The sequence below is a fragment of the Pithys albifrons genome, chromosome 20, assembly GCF_047495875.1.
Source record: "Pithys albifrons albifrons isolate INPA30051 chromosome 20, PitAlb_v1, whole genome shotgun sequence".
NCBI lineage: Eukaryota > Metazoa > Chordata > Aves > Passeriformes > Thamnophilidae > Pithys > Pithys albifrons.
The window spans coordinates 10537519-10556344 of NC_092477.1; the positions used below are offsets into that span (position 1 = coordinate 10537519).

Here is an 18826-nt window from a genome sequence, read left to right on the forward strand (position 1 = left end):
GATGTGTTCAAACCCCATCGTTCCACTGATGCTTTTGGCCTCCTTGTGCTGCTCTTGATAAAGTCAAGAGGAGCTTAATGCTTTTTAAAGGTCCTCAGCTTTTATGGGCTATAAAGCATCAACCTGAAAGGGAGGTGCTGATGGAAGTATCTTACAGATAGATCTCTGTGGGATCGTCAGACCTGCCAGCTTTTCCACAGCTGCTCCCTGGGCTGCTTTTCCTAAGCTCACTTTAAACGAATGTGATGATTTCCCTCCTAGAGAAGAGCTGCCTGAAGCTGCTCAAACACTCTCAGGAGGACTGGGACAACTTTCCGTTGGACATTTGCTGATTGAAACACACAGAAAGCTTTTTCCAGTTTGTTCTCAGCCCTTTGTCCCCACTGAGGCTCAGTCACAGTGCTGTAAATTTCCTGAATTCTGTGCTCCATGACCCCAGGACCTGGAAAAGGCCCTTCATCAGCTCATCCCTACAGAGATCCCACCCCTGCTCCAGTGGCATCCAGTAACAAGGACTCCAGAATAAAAAATCCCTTGCAATGAGCAGTTAAGGGGGAGAATCCTCTAGTGGGGTCTCTGCTAATTGTGGCCCTGTGGCAAGTGATTCCTATTAAATTATTCAATAATCACTAAGAGATGATCTGATTACATTCCTCACCTCTAGAACAGAGGGGTGATGTTATTCACCTGCACCATCAGATACTAAAATAATTAACAGTATTAATGAGGTCCTAGAGAAAACGGATTTGGAAAGCTTTCAGGGGGTGTGTGAGAGAGAAATGAGGGTGAAGCAGTGCCCACGGACCTCGGGGAGGGAAATGTGTGCACAGGCACTGCCTGCAGCCCCTGGGGCACCAGCAGGACCCTCGGAGGGTGCAGGGAATGGATGCAGGTGAGGACGCTCTGCAGAGCAAGAGGATTGGCACATCCTCCTACCACCTTGAATTAATTCAGATCTGAGCCTTGCAGAAGATGTAGCTCTGAGCCTGCCTGGGGGGCTTGGTGCTCTGGGGGAGGTGAGAGCCCTGTGCACACCCCCTGTACCCAAATACCCCTGGAGATCGGGGAGGGACAGGATTCAGAAGGGGATGAAGGAGTGGATAAAGGAGGGGGTTCACTCCCCTGCTCCCCGCGGGGCCGCCGCAGCATCACCCGGCGCTCCCGCTGCTGCTCTTTCCCCTCTCCCTTTGCCGTGTTTAGTTAAATTTCCCCCGCCTTACTTGATGTCACATCCTGTTCCACAGCCATCCCCTGCTAGTAGCCAGCCCTACCAATTCCTTTCTTTTTTTTTTTTTTTTAAATCCCTGTCCTCTCCCCATCACCCCCCTTTTCAAGGCAAACTTTTGGCAATAGCAGAGATAATCATTGCGTGCTCCGTTGAATTTCTCTTCGCAAATGTCTTTGGAGCAGGGGAGCCATTAAAAAAAAAAAATTTCCAGAGAGCCAGCACCGAGAGCAGAGGAGAGAAACTGGGATCCCAATAAATATGCAAAGTGAAGGCTCTGCTGAGCAGATTTCTGGCATCGCTTCCCGAGGGTGCTGAGAGCCGCCCGCAAAATCAGGCTGAATTTCTTTTTTTTTTTTTTAATTACATTTCGTTGACTATTTTTTTTCCTTTTTTTTTTTAAATTAAAATATTAATAAGAATAAAGGAGTGAGGAGGCAGCGAGGCTCGGGGACGGCGCAGGGAGGCTCGCCCGAAGGTGATCTGTATGCGAGGTGCCTAGAACGGGGTGCGAGAGATGCAACCGGCAAGCAAGCTCCTGACCCTCTGCTTCCTCATCCTGATGGGCACAGAACTCACCCAAGTAGGTCTATCTCTTCCTTTTCCCACACCCCCTCCTCCTCTCCCTTTCTCCCCAACGCCATTTTCTGTTAAACCTCGAGAGCACAAAAGAAAATTGGACTAGAATGCTGCACCTTCGTGCCACCCCCCTCCCCGGGCATCACCTGTGCCCAGCCCGCGCTGCTGGAGGAGGGGAGGACCCTGCGGGCTGGGGGGCACGGGGCGGGGGGCTCAGGATGGCGGACCCCCAGAGATGGGGAGAGAAGGGGCTGTCCCGGCGTGGCCACCCCGCGAGGGAAATGGGGGACCCTCCCGCCCCACCCACCCACCCGCAGGGAAAGTTGCCGTGGGGGGCTGCGGGACCCCCACACCGGGCTCGGGCTCGGCCAAGTTCAGAGCAGCCTGTCCCGGGTCCCCGCAGGGCGACACTCGAGTGCTGGGTGTCAGTCCCGCCTTGTCCCCCCCACCCGGTCCTCGTGTGGGGGCAGCTTTGCTGATTTTGGGTGACATTTAAATGTCCCTTGATGTTTCCATCTGTGACAGCCTTGTGGGAGAGAAAGGAGCAGCTTATTTATCCCCCTCTCCCCACTCTGCCTTTTTTTTCCCCATGGATTTGAATGCTTTTCTTTACTGTCCCGGCCCCTGGATGGAGTAGTGGGCCAGGGGAGAGAAAAGGAGGCACCCAATGCCAGTTCTTGCAAGTGGAATTAAAACTCCATTTGACTTCTTTAAGCTCACTGGGGAGAGGCAGGCAGGGTGATTGCCTTTTGTTATTTTCCCCAGTCACTGAGGAAAGGAAAAAAAGTAATTACAAGAGGATGCTCTAGATTGTGGGGTTAATTGTGGTGCTGCCTGGAAGCAAAAAAAGAAAGAAAAAGAAGCTATAAATAGGAGGGGAATGGAGGCTTCTTACTGTAGGAGCAATTAGCAGCTGGGCTCTCATCCTGGATGCTTTATGGAGATTATTTTTCTCTTTCTCCTGCTGACAATGCTCTCTCCTGTCACTGCCCTACTGCTGAAGTTTGAGTAGCTGAAGCCCTTTGGCTTTGCACCCTCAGGAGTATTTCTGCTGCCCCCAGGAAAGGCATGGCTAAAGCAAAGAGCTGCCTTAATTGCGTGGAGCCCTCCAGAGAAGGGATGAGAAGCTTGTAATTTGGGGGGTGGGGGGAGGAAGAAAAAGCAAAGAAATGCCAGGGCTGTGTGGATGAGGAGGGCTGGGAGAGCAGCAGAGCTGCAAGTGAGCGCCCAGGAGAAGCCCATTGTGTGTGAGATGCTCGGGCCGTGCGCATGCGCCGCGCTGGACAAAGCCAGGACCACCAGCATCGCCCGGGCACCAGCAGAGCGGGCTCCCCGCCACACTCCTGGCACAGCCGGGGGCACAGCCAGCCAGCAGCTACGGTGGCATTGTGGCAGAGTGGCAGCACTCTCCTTGCCTCACTGCCCCTCCAGCCTCCGCTCCTGCCCAGCCTCATGGGATGCACCCACCCGCGGCCTGGGCACTTGGGTGGTGCCCCCTCCCCAGGGGCTGTCACCCCCTTCTTGGCCTTGTCAGCCCCGTTGCTCTGGTGGGTTTTTTCAAGCCCCAAGGATGCTGTCATGCCTGGCTGATTTTTCCTTTTCCTGCTTTATTTGTGAATGCAGCACTTCAACTTTTTGACCAACTTTAAACTGGGGTGGGGATGGGGAGCCAATCCTGCCCTGACCTGTGGGGCTGAGTACTGGAGGTTACTTGGCAGAGTTACCTCCCAGCCCATGGTGGGAGGTTTCAGCCCCTGCTAAAGCCTGGCTTTGCTAAGCTGCCTTGCTGGGGCTGGTTTCTGCTCTGCAGTGCCTACCTGGGCAGGTATCCATGTCCTGCCAGGCCGTGCAGAGCCCTCCCACCCTGGTGCCTACTGACTCGCCTGGCACTGCAGAGCCCTCTCAGAGTTTCAGCATCTCATTTCTGTAGCACAGCTGCCAGATGCAATCCCCAAATATGCCTTTCAGCCCAGGCACCGCCCAGCTCAGTGTCTTCCATGGTTAATTTGGTGCTGGATTCACAGCTCCATCACACGTGTGGAGTCTCTCCCGTTCCTTGCTGGGGGAGGAAGGATGGAGGGTCAGGGGAGAGAGATTGCTGATTTAGGCAGCTTTCCCTGATGATGCAGAAGGTACTGCTGTCCCCTCCTGTCCCTCCCTGCAGTGACACTGACAGGTCAGTGCACAAGCAAGGAGGAAATGGAGAGAGGTCTGGGTCTTAAATGGGGCTGGAGGGGGTGAGCACGTGGCTGTCCTTCCAGTGGGGTGCTGGAAAAGCTTTTCTTGTGGAGGGAAGGGAGTTGTCATCAAGGTACTGGTGCTGCAGCATCCTCTGACAGTCCCCCCAGGTGGGAGGAAGGATGCTCGTGCCAGGCTGGGAGCACATGGGTGATGCACATGCTGTAGGCTGCACCCTCAGATTGGTAGGTGCTTGGAGACCTGCCTAGAGTGGATGGTAGTTTTCCTGCGTGAAACAAGGGAAGAACTGTCCCCCCACCCACCAGTCCCTTGTAGAAGCCCCTGCCTGCTCCTTGATCCCCCATGTACCCCCAGCACACAGGGCTGTGGGGGTGGCAGGAGCCTGCACGAGGCTCTTGGATTTCTTCCAGCTGCCAAAGGTCTCCTGAGTTGTTTTGTGCCTTGCATTAGCCCTCCACATGTCAGCATCAAAACCAGAAATGATCTATGTTGGCTGGGTTGAACAGCTGGATTTAGGGTGGGTGCAGGTGCTGGGATGGGGGGTAGAGGTGCTCTGGGCACCCTTGGGTGCAGCCTCTCCCTCTGGCCATGCACACGGCTCTGGGCAAAGCGTGGGACTTTTGTCTTCTTCTCTGTGAGACACAGGGCAGCTCTCCTGGTGTCCATGAAGGAGCTGAGCCAACTTATGCTCTCTAAGGATCTGCCTGTCCTAAGGATGCAGAGAGACGGCGCTGCCGTAAGGGCAGAGGTTTGGGATGCTGTGGTACAGCCAGGAATATCGACAGAGGGGGTCTGGGATGCCAACTGCTTGTCTGTCTGTCTGACCTGTCCTTTTGTTGTGCTCTGAGCTGGGATATTACAGTGAAAACCTCTTGGCATTTCCCAAAGTTTCTCAGGACCAAAGCAGCAGCCGGCGCTCCAACATCCGCTACCTCAGTAATCACTGGAACCACACAGGAAGAAAAGCCTTCCTGGAGCAGGCAGATATTAAATATTTAGGGTTTCTTCAACAGGAAAAAAAAACCTAAAAATAATAATTTTACCATTGATTTTCTGAAAAGCACATCAGGCCCCTCTTCTCTTGGGGGTGTTTTCAGGGGAAGGGAGAGGTGCCAGGGATGTGCTGCCCACGCTCAGCACTGCCCAGGCCAGCCATGCTGGCTCCCTTCTGTCCATGGAGAACTTTGCAGTGCCCAGTTTGATGCCCAGGCTCTTCCTCCCCCTGTCAGGGAGACACATGGAAACTAGTAGGATTAAGCTGCAAATCTGCAGCCTGTAACAGGAGGCAGCTGCCTCGTCTCATAAACCAATTTGTGTCTCATTTCACTAACTTCAGCTTCAACCAATAAAAAAGAAAGGTAATTTTCAGCCCTGGATTGTATTTATTACTCAGCTTATCAGTCCTTGTAATCAGTATTAGCATCATATGTAAAGTAATACAAAACTAATTACTCTCAGAGTGAATTAGGTGAAGGCTGCAAACTGTGCTGACAATGGAAGAACCTAATTCTGGAGTTATGAGTGATAAGTGTTGCCTTTGCTCTGCTGTGATGAAACACAAAAGGGAAAAGGCAGGGACAGGGACACCCAAGGAGTGTCCCTCTGGGGTTTCTTTCCTGAGGATGCCTCATCCAAGCTCTTTGGGAGACATGAGAGGTTGAGTCAGTCAAACAGGGGAGGATGCACTTGGAGAAACTGAGATACAGAGGCTGAGACATGTCTTAGCACCAGTAGATTGAAAACTGGGGGGAAGTGCGTCTAAAAATCCTGATTTTCTTTATTTTGTAGACTGTAGCTGTTGGTTGTTACTGCTGTCCTGGAGCTGAACCTGAGAGTCCTGGTGCCAGCCTCTGGACTGACTTTATCCTGGGTCTTGGCCCTGGGAAGCTTTTCCTCTGCTCAGGACCCAGGTCCTGGCTCCAAGCCCACCCTCCCCATCCTGGAAAGAAAACAGTGGGACAGCAGAAGCGAGCCAGCAGCAATGCTGTGTTTTTAGCAAGCAACATGCAGAACAAGTTCTCACTGAAAAGTCACTTTCTGACCTGAGGCGTGTGACTGACCCAGGGAAATGTGCCAAAAAAATCATCCTCCCAACCACAACATCCGAGTAACAGTAACCCGCGAAACCTGCGCTGGCTTGGACGGGCTCTGCTCTAGCCCAGAGGCTCTGACTTGGCTTGGCACCTGCTGGTAGATCAGAGGCTTAATGTCAAAAGCAGCTTTAGCTAAACACAGATTTAGCAATGTGAAGCCCTGGGAAGGGGTTTTTCACTTCCAGTGTGACACAAGGAGCGTGTTCTCTCGGCTGCAAAACGTTTCTCCGTGTGTGGGTAAGGACAGGAAAGGTTTGGAGTGTTCTGCACGCAGGAGCAGTCCCAGAGTCTCTAGCTGGGAGTTGACTTTCCAGAGCACATTGGGCTGCCTGATCCCAAAATGTGGCTGCTCCCAGAATAAGGTACAGGACCAGGCACAAGTTTCACACAAAGTCACACCAGGAACTGGCACAATCCACATCATCCTGGTCACTCTTTCCAAAGCACTTTGGGGTCTTAAACTATTTTCTTCCCTTCCTTCACTTTCTCTGTCTGTCTATTCATACCCTTTCCATGATGAGGGGAAGAGCTTGTTCTTTCTTGGTACAGTGCCCAGGACTGAGGCTTTTGTGAGTGACAGTAGCATGATAGTGGCCAAAAAAACAGGTAAAAAAGCAAGGGTGTTTAGAAGTGAGACCAAAAACCTGGGAAAACTGGTACCATTTATTGCTGTGGCAGTTGTGACCTGCTGAGGGACAGGTGCCCTGTGGCAAATGCAACAGAAGATTGTCATGTGCCCCAGAGGTGATGAGGATGCAAAGTGTATGTTCCCTAGGGAGGATGTGGCTGCCCACACTGCCTCCCAGAGCAGGTGGTGCCTCTCCTCAGGCTGCAAGGATTTGGGGTACCTCCTGCCATGACCCCAGGGAGTGGAGGTTTGCTGAGTTGAGAGGGGGCTGAGAAACATTATCCTTCTCTCCAGAGCAGAGTCCAGGGCTCCCCCTCAGTAGCTCTGTGGTGCTGAGCACAAAGCAGAGTAGCACAGTGAGCCCCCAGCACAGTGCTAGGCTGGGCTCAGAGCCCTGAGCATGCTGAGAAGGCAGGGCTAGGCTGGGACCATCTTGTCCTCAGCCCCACTGCAGGAACCCCACCCCAGAGCTGCTCCCCATCTTCACAACTTCAGCAGGCAGATGTGCTGTGTAGTGCCAGGGAGCATGGCCCCTCATCCTGGTTTTTGGGGTGCTCTCCCATCCGTACATGTCAGAGGAGGTCCTCTCCACCCCACAGCTCCCCTGCCTCCATTCATCCACACTTCTGTGGGTGCAGCAGCACCTGGCAGTGGGGCTGCCTGGCATCACTCAGGGCTCCATTTGGGATGCAAAGAGTCAGTGGAGGCAGCAAACCCTCCAAGAGGGTGGTTCAGAGCCCCTCCATAAACTGCAGGAGGGAGGAGAATCCTTAGTTCAATCGAAGTGTCTAAGAAGGATCCCTGAAGTTAACACAGCCAGGTCCTTCCAGAAAGGACAGACCTTTTCCCACATTCCCTGCCCAGAGTGCACAGCACATCTTGAAGGTTTCCAGTACAGCATTAGCAGGATTTGAGGCGGTAAAAATGCAGGTGAACATGTTTTAAAGCAACTTCCATCCTCTCACCATGCAGACAAGAGGAATTCTCAGGTTGGGGTCCATTGACACAATCCCCACCAAAACTTGGGAGCAACAGGAACTTCAGCACCTCTTCTCTGAACCAACCAGGAGAGGGAGACAGTGACCACCGTGTCCTGCACACACACACTCAGGAATTGTCCCTCTCTGCACACCTTGACCCTTGCAGGGCTCCTTTGGGCTGACAGGCACATTTTACATTATCACCTCCCAGCAGCAGAATTTTCCACTAAGTAGCTATTTTGGAAGACCCTGTTCTTTGCTTTCATCTATAACTTCTCCTCTTTCTCTGCTCAGAATATATGCATGCAAAAAGGATCTTTAGTTCTCTAAACAGTTCATCTTTTCCTGCTGTTTGCTCTCTGCTTACAGCAGGAGAGGCATGGAGGGGGCAGCCCTGGAACCCCTGATTTTTTGGGAAGCCCTGCACCCCCTGCTGTCATAGGGAGGGTGGCTGGAGCAAGTGCATCAGGACAAGAAAAACAGTGACAACACAAGGGCTTTTTTTCAAGGCAATGCCTTGTGCAAAACCCCAAAGTTATCAGGAGAAAGGTGAGCTCGAGCAGTTCAGCAGAACTGATACTGGAGAGATCTCTGCAGAAATTGCAATGGAAAGTTGCTTTTTAAGGAGCATATTCATCTTTGCTCTGGAAAGCCCCATCAGTAAATACCATCAGGTCAAAGAGTCACCTGAGTCTCCTCCTAGATTTCACTAGTGATTCTGCTGATGTGCTCTAGCAGGAGTAAAAGCAACATCAGGTCTCCCACATCAAGTTTACTGGACTTCTATTGGGATTTTTTGTCAGAATTTTTATTCTGTTGCCATGCTGGTCTTCTAAAGCAAGGGAAATCATTAGGGTAGGGAAGAGTTTCCATGTTTGCACATCACCTGCTTCAGGCACTGAGATGACAAAGGTCATTCTCCTCCTTGATGCTCGTGACCTGCAGCATCTTCACACACAGCAGTGGCCGCCACCTGTTCCCTCTGCATAACCCTTCGTCCCTCAAAAAGAAAAACAACAGCATTTCTGGAAGCTTCTTTTTTGTCAGTTCTCTGCTTTGGAGCAGCTGATGTGGAGTCAGCTTGCATGGCCATGACTTGGGGCAGGGTTGTGTCTCTCTTCACCCCAGGTTATACCCTACAGGCTCAGGACCATCCTGCTCCCAGCACAGGTTGTTAATGCATTAAGTCACTGAACTCTCTGAAAAGGTGTGGAAGAACAGCTTGATCTCCCTACCTTAACTCCCTTTATCTGACCAGCAACAAACAAATCTCCTCCAAAACTGCTGCTCTTGGCTCTTTCCTAAACACTGGAAGCAGGGAAAGAGAAAAACAGTCTGAATTTCTCTCTCCCCCCATTATTACATGCACAGCCTCTTTCAGCTGCTATGAAGGGGTTTGCTCCAGGGAAACAGAGCAGATCTGCCTCCCTCCACCTGTACAAACCCTGGGAAAAGATTCCCAGTAATGGGCCCCTCCTCAGCAGGGAGTTTTTTGTGGCTGCTGCTGTTCTCTCTGTGCTTTGCTGTCCCCATCTGACTAAGTTTTAATCATTGCAAAGCATTTGAAAGACATATGAATGAAATCACCTGTGTGCAGTGCTGGGAAATGAGGCTTTAGCCCAGGCAGAATCCAGGGCAAGGCAAAGGAGGGATTTTTACCCCACTGAATTGACAGCAAGGCAATGGAGTAATCCTTACTCCCCTGAATAGCATTTTAAATATTAAAGTACCTGCAGGTCTAATTCCCTTGTATATGCCTGGAGTAGACAGATATGAGGGATAAACTTTACTTACCAACTCAGTTCCAAAATGAACGTTAAGATGATTTAAGTGTAGCACTCAAGTGGTTTGTATGATATGAAATCAGATAAGCAATCAGGGCCTCAGCTGCCACAGTGCTGAGCACAGCAGAAGCACCTGTTAGAGCAGAGCTGGAGCAGATCAGGGAGCTGTGATTCCTTCTAAAAAGTGGAAGCCATCCAAGGGTTTTCCTAATGAACCTGTTCCTGTCACCACGGCCTGAAGCACCTCCTTGGTGCTGACTCCTCAGGTACCACCCCACACACCTGGCAGCAGGTTTGCCATGGAAGGGATGCTGATGCATCATCTGGGCAGGGTAGAAGTGGTTTAACTATTTTGGGAGCCTGAAGTGTGTAATTCAGAGGGCAGGAGTGTTTCCTTACTGGTTTCAGCAGCTGGCTGGCTTGGGCTAGAGCTGAGCAGGAGCAAGGTACAGGCTAACATGGATGGTGCTGGGAAGTGAGGGCAGGGAATGACATTCCTGTGACACTCAGCAGCTGCTGCCTCCCAGCTGCCAGTGCCTGGTTCTGCCCCTGTCTTGTTGGAGGAACAGAATCCAACCTGGCATCAGTGCTCCTGCTCTAACTCATCTCTTTTTCTCCACCTGGTGGACTTGCTAAATGTGCTTTATTTCAGTGTATTACAGGAGCTCCACAGCTCTCCCTGCAGAAACAGCTCCACTGGGCTGTCACTAGTCCTGCTCCCTTCACCCAGACCAGCAGTGCTGGGATGATTCCACACCAAGGGACAAGGTCCTGTTAAGGTGGGACAGGCCAGGTCAGTGGCAGTTGAATTTCAGGACACAGTTCCCTGCATTCCCAGTTGGGATGTTCTCTGCATACTGGCCTGGGTGCTGTATAGAGAGGAAATACTTCTGGGTCAAGGCTTTGGGGCACCAAAGTCCAGCCAGCTCCTGGGTGTGGAGGTGTCAGGTTTGAGGCTGGGCTGATCAGACTCCTGTGGGAATGTGGTGACTCCCTTGGGCCATCCAGGCTGGGGGTGGTGTGGCCAAGGGACAGTGCAGGGTCTCCTGGAGCAGGGTGGTGGTGGCTGCTCCAACATGCCAAGGGGTGTCACTTCTATGCTCTGGAGAGGAACAGGGGATTAATTTCCTAATTTTTATCTGCACAGAGTATTTTAAAGGTTCATTTAGGAAAGGATGTGCAAGGAACTGCAGAGCTCTCTTTGTTGGACACTTTGGTTCCGAGGTCACCAGGCCAGTTTTGCAAATGCCTTTGGGAAACCTGAGGTTGTGACCAAGCCCCATCTCTCTGCAGACAATATGCCAGGCTGGCCAAACAGGTTGTGTGGTGTTTGCCAGCCCGTGGGGTTCCTCGGCAGGGAATTCCTGCACTGGGGATGAGGCAGGAGTAGCATAGGGCAGGAATGGGGCAAGCAGGTCTACCAGGACATTTTGGTTTGTCCTTTGTGCTAATGGAGCGCTTTCATTAGAGAATGTGGCGAGGGGGTAAGCGGGGATGCGGGTGATGCTCTGACAGGGCTGGCGACCACCAGGTGCCCCGCAGGCGTCCCACAGCCTGCAGATTTGTACGGGAGTTCTCAAGGAGCGCCGCTCCGGCCGCCCTGGCTGGCAATAGCTGCCCTGTTTTCCCTGGCACGGCGCATCTTCGCTGCCATCCCCGCGACCACCGAGCGCCCCCGGCCCCGCAGCGCCGCCAGAAGCCGCCAGGGGGCGCTGCGGGGCCGCAGCGGGGGCGCCGCGTCCCCCCCCCCAACCCCTCCGCGCTCCGCTCCCTTTCCAAAGCTTTTCCACCTTCCCAATTCTTTCCCCCTCTCCCCCATCTTTTCCCCCACCAAATTTTTCCGTCTCCTCAAATCTTCTCCCATTTCCCCCAGTCTTTTATCCCCTTCCTCAACTCTTTTGCTCTCTCCCCAAATCTTTCTCTTCTCCAAGCCTTTCTGCTTCTCCTCACATCTCTCCCCCCTCCCAATTCTTTCTATTTTCCTAAATCTTTTCCCCCTGTATTTTTCTCCTCATATCTTTTCTCCCTATATATTTTCTCCCCATATCTTTTGTTCCCTCTATCTCTCCGCTCCTCTTTTCCCAAACCTTTTCTCACCAAACCTTCTCCCCAAACCTCTTCTCCCCAAACCCTTTCTTCCCTACTGCCTTCCGCTCCCCTTTCCCCAAATCTTTTTCCCCAAACCTCCCAAAACCTTTTTTCCCCTAAATCTTTTCTCCCCATATCTTTTCTTCCTTCTCTCCGCTCCCCCTTCCCAAATCTTCCCTCTCCAAATCGTTTCTCCTCAAACCTCTTTTTCCGATCTCTTCTCTACAAATCTTTTCTCCTCTCTATCCCTCCGCTCCCCTTTCCCCAAATTTTTTCTCCCCGAACCTCTTCTCCCAACCTCTTCTCCCCAAATCTTTTCACCTCTCCTTCCCTCCACTCCCCCTTCCCCAAACCTCCCTCCCAACAAAAATTCCTATCCCTCCCGCAAATCCCTGCTCCCTCCTCTCGCCAAATCGCTTCTCCCCTCCCTCTCCCCCTGTTCCCCACCTCCCACCGCAGTCTCTCCGGCTGGCTGGGCGCTCCCGCCCCGCGCCCCTCCCCGTCCCGTCCCACCCCCGACCCGCCTCCTGCAGCCGCTCGCTCCGGCTGGGGCGCGCCCGGCGGCGGCGGGCGCAGGGGAGGCAGCCCCGCTCCGCACCGGCACCGGCACCGCTCACACCGGCAGCGGCGCCGGCAGCACCATCGGCAGCGCCGGGCAGGGCGGCGGCGGGGCGGCGGCGGAGGATGGGCCGGCGGCGAGCGGCGGCGGCGGCCGGGCGGCTGGCGCAGCCCGAACCCAGCGGCATGGAGCCCGGCGCCGGTGCAGAATGAAGGGTGCCTGCCGCCCCCCCCCGCAGACATGTCTGTGCCTTTACTCAAGATTGGAGTCGTCCTCAGCACCATGGCCATGATCACCAACTGGATGTCGCAGACGCTGCCCTCCCTCGTGGGGCTCAACACCACCAAACTCACGGCGGCCACGGGCGGCACCTTGGACCGCAGCACGGGAGTAAGTGCGGGGGGCGGCGGGGAACGGGGAGGGCTGCCCGGAGCATCCCTGCCTTCCAGAGCATCCCAGGTGCCCGGAGCATCCCTGCCTCCCGGAGCATCCCAGGTGCCCGGAGCATCCCAGCCTTCCGGAGCATCTCTGCATCCCGGAGCATCCCTGCCTCCCGCGGCGGCAGCGCTCCGCTCCACGCCGCCTCCCAGTCGCTCCTCGGCTGGGTGTCCCCCCGGCTGCCACATCCCTCCTTGCATGGGTGCCCCCCTGGGGCACCTCAGGCTCCCTTTCTGCAGGAGATCCCCCACTGCAGAAAGCAGCGCCCCGGGAAGGAGCAGGATCGCCGCCCCTCGGGGTGATGGGGGACATCGCTGCAAGTGCCCCGCCAGTGTCGTGCAGGAGCGGGATTGGGGCATTGCAGGGACAGAGGGTGCTGCTGGAGATGAGGGTGGCACTGTGGGGAGCACCTCTCCCTCCTCTTCTCCCTCTCCTGTCCTCTCCACTGATTCAGCCATCCCTCGTTCCGGGCTGCGGTCGATCCGGGTGCTCGTCCCAGTCCCTGTAGCCAAAGGCATGCAAAGTTTCCCTCGTTGCCGCTGCAAAAGCAGCGGGACAACGGGTGCGAGTCCCGGAAGGCACCTTTCCTTCCCTCCTTTCCCAGTCAGTCCTTAGTGGGATGGAGATGCGGCAGAGAAGTTGCCGTGTGTCGCGATGGTACCGTTATGTCCCCTGTCCCTGTTCTACTGGAGCGCTGGTGCTGTGCCTGAGCTTCCCGCTTTGGGAATGGCTGGGAAAAACAATCCTGTCTACCTGTCTTTCATGAGCAGGGAAAACCGGGCATCTTTTGCCTCCAGGCTGCATGCTTGTGCCTTCTGACAGAGCTCCAGTTTTACGGCTCTGCTGTTCCAAGAGTATTTCGTGTAGTGGTTCTGCTGCTAGTGAATGAAGCTGGGATTTTTTGTCCATGTTATCAGGGTTTATGAGATCCGTTTATTCTTATTTTTTGCCATGGTTGCTTTAGCAAAAGAATCAAATTGTGCGTCTGCCTGGGCGTCTGTCTTAGGGCATGGCTGTCAACATGGGCATTTGGAAGGTTATTTGTTCTATAGTGAAACAGTAGAAAGAACATTTCCTCTCTGGTTAGGAACACAGTGACACCTGCAAAGTGATCGGAGGCTGGGTCATGATTAAATAATGGATTTTGCAAAGTGCTGTGAGATCAAAGGAAAATTAAGATCAGAGTGGTCTGGAGAGCACAGAGGGCATGAGGGGGCTGAGGAATGCACTGGGAATGTTTGTGGCTGGGTGTCCTGGAAGCTCAGACCCGGCTGGTACCCTCCAGACTGCATCCCATCTCTGCTGGCATTCTTCACAGGGCACTGCCCCGGGCTTTCCCTGCCTGGAACGTTGTGAACATTGGAGGGAAATGGTTGTCTGCTGAAGCTTCCCATCCCTGGGGGAGTCTGGCAGAGGAGGGAGAAACATAACTCCCGGTGTCCATTTACTCAGGAGAGCTGATTTTCCAGCTGACGGATCCGGGAGAGCTTTGCAGTGGCAAATCACTACTCTGCCTTCAGCAGGACACGGTGCCCTCACTGGTGGCTCAGGCACACCCTTCTCACGGTGTCAAGGAGAAGCCAAGTGCTCTGTCACGACAGCCGGGCAGCAGGTCCCCCCCGCGATGCGCTCAGTGACACGCAGTGCCCGGAGCCCTCGCTGCTGTGTGGCTTTCCTTGTGTCCATGCCTTCCCACATGCGATGCCTTCATGCTTTAGCTCTTGCTCTCCTTTTCAGACCCTTGTTTTGTTTGTCCCCAATCCATATTTTTGCATTACAAGTGAATTTTGCCAGCTGGGCCCTCAGAGGAGCCTCCCCTCCACTTCCAGCACAGCTCCACTATCTGCCACATCCATCCTGCTTCCTCCACTTGTTCCCCTTCATCTCCCACACCCCTGCCAGGCTTCCCCCCATTTAATTAACCCATCTTTCCCTGTGTTAATTAGGTGTTGCCTACCAATCCCGAGGAAAGCTGGCAGGTCTACAGCTCTGCCCAGGATAGCGAGGGACGTTGTATATGCACAGTGGTGGCACCTCAACAGACGATGTGCTCGCGTGATGCCAGGACAAAGCAGCTGAGACAACTATTAGAAAAGGTAATGGTCGAGTCCTTCTGGGAAAAGTGGTTTGGTTTGGTGTGACATTGGGCGTAAAAACCTGAGCAAGCTGGGCTGAGCCTTGTTTCCCAGTGAAGATGGACCCCTTGGACCAGCCCTCCTGTGCCACAGTTGTTCCCGTGTGTGTAGTGGCAAATAATGAGCTGCAGTCAGGAGGATAAATCTCTACATGTTTCTGAGGCACAGAGGAAACCCTGGCCTAAGGTCAGGTAAAACTGCTGAGATAAAAGCAGCCAGTATTGAACCATATCACTAAAAAAAAAAAAAATTACCCTTTTTTCATTACATTGACACAAGCAGTTTCAAAGGATGAGCCTCAACAAGATGAGAGGAGATAGAGTTAAAACCCCAAAGCCCATGCATTCCTAGCCAAGCTGATATTAAAGAGATCGAGGAAAACTGGACAAGCTGTCAACATCAAGTAGCACAGAGATGACAGTTAGTGGTTTTCTTTCTAATTTTGACATCCACTTGATTAGTTTTTAATAATCTGCTGCCCAAAAAGATCAAAGAATCTCATTAGGGAAACATTCCGGATAACAAGAAATTTTCCAGATAATAGATTTCACTGAAGAAATGCTGTTTCAGGTGAAATGGTGCTTTTCTCTTTAAAATATAAGCTGACTCCTGTGCTGGATATATAATTAAACCTCATGCCCTAATGCTATATTGGCATGGGTTGTGCATGACAAAAGAATTTTTATCCTGCTGCTTAGAGGAAGCCAGTGTATTAATTCACTATAACAATATTAAACCTACACTTAACTGATTTTCCTATGTGATAAGGACAATAAAGAGAACCAGGAAACATTTAGCCCTAAAACAATTCTTTGGTATGTCAGAGGCTTCTAAAAATAATCCCACTCAAGCTTTTATTTCTCTGAGCAATAACACAATGGGTCCATTTGCAGGCGTTATATTTATTAGCAGCTGACAGGGGTGTCCAGGAGCCATCGTGTTCCCAGAACTGCTCAGAGGCATTAAATGAGCAGGATTTGACCCAATGCCCTCTGCTAATGGACAGGAGTTGGGCGTCAGAGACCTGGGATAACATCAGGAGGGTGTAAGTGCTTGGTGATTTTTTTTCTGTGCAGCTTTCTGGCTGCCAATGGATAAAGTGAGGGAGGAGCAGTATTTCTAGGCATGTGTTCTGGGGATATGTTACCTGCCTGCTAATCTGTCTGCATCTCACTCCTACGCTAACCTATATGAAAAACCCCAAAATAAAGAACAGGCTCTTAGTGCCAGACATCTGATCTTGAGGAAGGCTGAAATGATAATCCCTGTAGGAAAAACCAACTGCAGAGAAAAGCTTCCAGCTTCCCAGGAAGGATTTCAAACCTGAAAATTCCTTCCCTCCTCTGATGGTTCAACTCTAGCTTTGTGATGGGAAAGCTCCCGGCTCCTGGTTTCTCTCTGCCAGCAGATGAAGCAGCATAATGTGTCAAAGAGGTAATTGTGTTTGGATTTTCAAAGGAGCAGACCTGGAAGTCACCTATGGAAATGATGAGGCGTTGCAAGAAATAAGCTGCATTTGTGTGTGGGTATGTGTGTGTGCACAAACCAATTACAGCAGCTTCGGTGGAAATCTCCACACAGAGGCTTCAGCAGCTGAATTTTGAGGTTCAAAGCTGCCAGGACTGCATCCACCTGCACTCAGCTCCTGGGGATGAGCATCTGTGTAGGAACTGCAGCTCCTGTGGCTTGGGAGTGAGTACTGGGCACCCTGTCAGGTTAAAGAGCAGCTCTGAGGGAGGGGAGGGCAGCCAGGGCCGGCCGCCACCACACAAACTGTTCAGCCCGTGTTTTGACACTTGAGGTGTCTGAGCTCATCCTTGGCTGGAGTACACAGAGTCCTTCCAGCCTTTTGTGTGTCAGGTGCTGAGTCCAGATCTTGGTCTGCATCCAAACCAAGACATCACCTAAGTCCTGTTCATAAACAGATTATGTTTTATCTTCAAACGGATTTATTTTTTTATTAATTTATTTTGGCCCCGTTGTCTAGGAGGACTTCCTCCTCTGATGGTTAAACCATTCTTGGTTTCCCCCCAGTTCTTCATCTTTGCCAGCAGATTAAACAGGTCTTTTTGTCACTCTGAGGTGTATATATGGAGGACAATGACATCTCTTCTTAACCTTCACTTTGCCTCTTACAGACCTTGTAAGATGAACTTTTCATGTTCTGGACAATCAGCTGAGTCCATTTCTTTGCTAATTTTTCCTGTAGACTGTGAAAATCTCCCTCAAGATGCCTCATGCTGTTGCTTCACCAGTTTGTCCAGCTTCACAAGGCTAAGGATTCATCCCAGTGCAAACCCCAAAGATGGCCTTAGAACTGGCCTTTTGGAGCTGGCATGAAAGGCTGATCCACAGGGAAGCTTGAGCAGGGCTTAAACTGTGGCTTTGACCTCATAGAGCTCACTGAGGTCATCAGGCCAATATTGACTCTCCATTACTGTGGTTTAATTCTGAAACAACTCATTGTCAAACAAGATGGCAAGAACAGCACTAGAAGTTTCATTTGTATTAATTTTCTATTTCAAATGCTAAAAATAACTCATTTCCCCAAGACAATCACAGGTATCTCTCTCACATTAGCTTGATGAAAATGAGGTTTCAGATTGAGAGTGGGGGCAAAAAGCACTTTAGACAATGTTTGAGGACAGCAGTTAATGGAGAAAGCTGAGGGAATTGGAGAGACAGGATCCTTGGGCCTCAGTTAGGGCACTTATGTACATGCTTAAGTTTAGGCTATGAACAGTCTCATTGAAACCTAATCATGTGCCAGAGTACTTTGCTGGATCAAGGACATGATATGCTAATGAGGGAAAACAAGCCAGTCTCCAGCTGCTGGAGCACACATACCCCTCAGGGGCCGGGAGTGAGCTGCAGGTCTGGCCACAAACCTGCCTGGTTGAAAACAATACAGGCAACAAATACTGAGGCTTGGCTTGTAAAATTCACCCCCCAAAATAGCTCAGCAGCTATTTTAGGTGTCTCCATTTAGAGACATGTGAGGAGGATATTTTTCTCCTGCAGTCAGGGAGAGGTAGAAATACTTCAGAGTTGTTTCAGAGCAGCAGCATGAGCGAGATGCTCTGACAGCATCTCTGCCTTCCCACCAAACAAGAGACAGTGGAAGGAGCCCTCCAGTCTTTCTCAGCCTCTGGGGACTCAGGTACTGGTCTGTCATTACAGAAATGCTCTTTTCTGTTCACTTGCAGCTTGGCCTTTAGTTGGGGTTAGGCATTAGTGGAATAAATTAGATCAATTTTGCATGTTCCCTACGAGTCATTCCCATCCCAGCCCATTGGAACAACTCTGCTGGGTAGATACAGTTTGACTCAAAGGAGGATAGACTGGATTACTAGAATAAAAATATCTGCAGAGCAGGCACGCTTGTCTAAGACTTCCCTTCTCCTGCCTCAGGGTAGAGAGAGGTCTTCAAACTCCTCCACATCCAGCCCAGGTGAATTAGCACCCAACTGTGTCTGCTGAAAGCTCGCTGGGGGAGGTACAGCTAACCAGGAGCTGAACAGGCTCAGCATGAGCTCAGGTTTGCTCTTTTCTTCTCCAAACCAAGAGAGTCTTGTTCTGCTCTTCCCTGCTCCTCATGCCTCTCTGAGCAGGTCCTTGGGGCTAGTCAGGATGGGTGCTGGTTCATCTCCAGGCCACTCAGAGAGTGAAAATAGCTTCACCTTTGCTGAGGAAGACCATTAGACCCCCAGAGCAGTTGTACAGAATGTTTCTTTGCTGTTGGCCTTTGAAATACAGGTCATCCATACATTTTTAATAGATCCCTGTAATAGTTTTCTTGTCGTCGTGCATGAGCAATGGGCATTTTGATGGGCTCCCAAGCTGCAGACACCACAGCTGGCATTTGACCTGTGCTGGTTTCAGCGAGGAGTCTCCGAGCCCCGGCTGCGTGCGGGTGTCCTGCCTTGCCCTCGCCCTGTCACTTGAGGTAAGTCGCAGCAGCCCAGTGTGACTTGCCTGAGGAGATATTGCACTTGCACCATTCCTTCCCCATCCCAGCCTGTCTGCACTTGGCTTTGGCGAGGACAGAGACAGGAGCGGATGTGGCAGCACACGGGCTCTGGGAAGTGTCTGGGAGAGGATCCGCGGAGACGGCGCTG

The 18826-nt window shown here is 52.0% G+C and overlaps 1 protein-coding gene across 2 annotated transcripts in view; it reads left to right on the forward strand.

The window, feature by feature from the left end:
- Window positions 1-1233: 1233 nt before the first annotated feature.
- Window positions 1234-18826, forward strand: part of OLFM1 (olfactomedin 1) — a 32861-nt gene continuing 15268 nt past the window's right edge. Inside the window, exons 1-2 of one of the 2 annotated variants that reach the window (XM_071574111.1) lie at window positions 1234-1808; window positions 14520-14669. In XM_071574111.1, the coding sequence (XP_071430212.1) occupies window positions 1743-1808; window positions 14520-14669 (216 nt within the window). In that variant the 5' untranslated portion in view covers window positions 1234-1742. Of the gene's footprint in view, window positions 1809-11344; window positions 12526-14519; window positions 14670-18826 lie in introns of those variants that run through there. The other variant, XM_071574110.1, reaches the window with a different exon arrangement.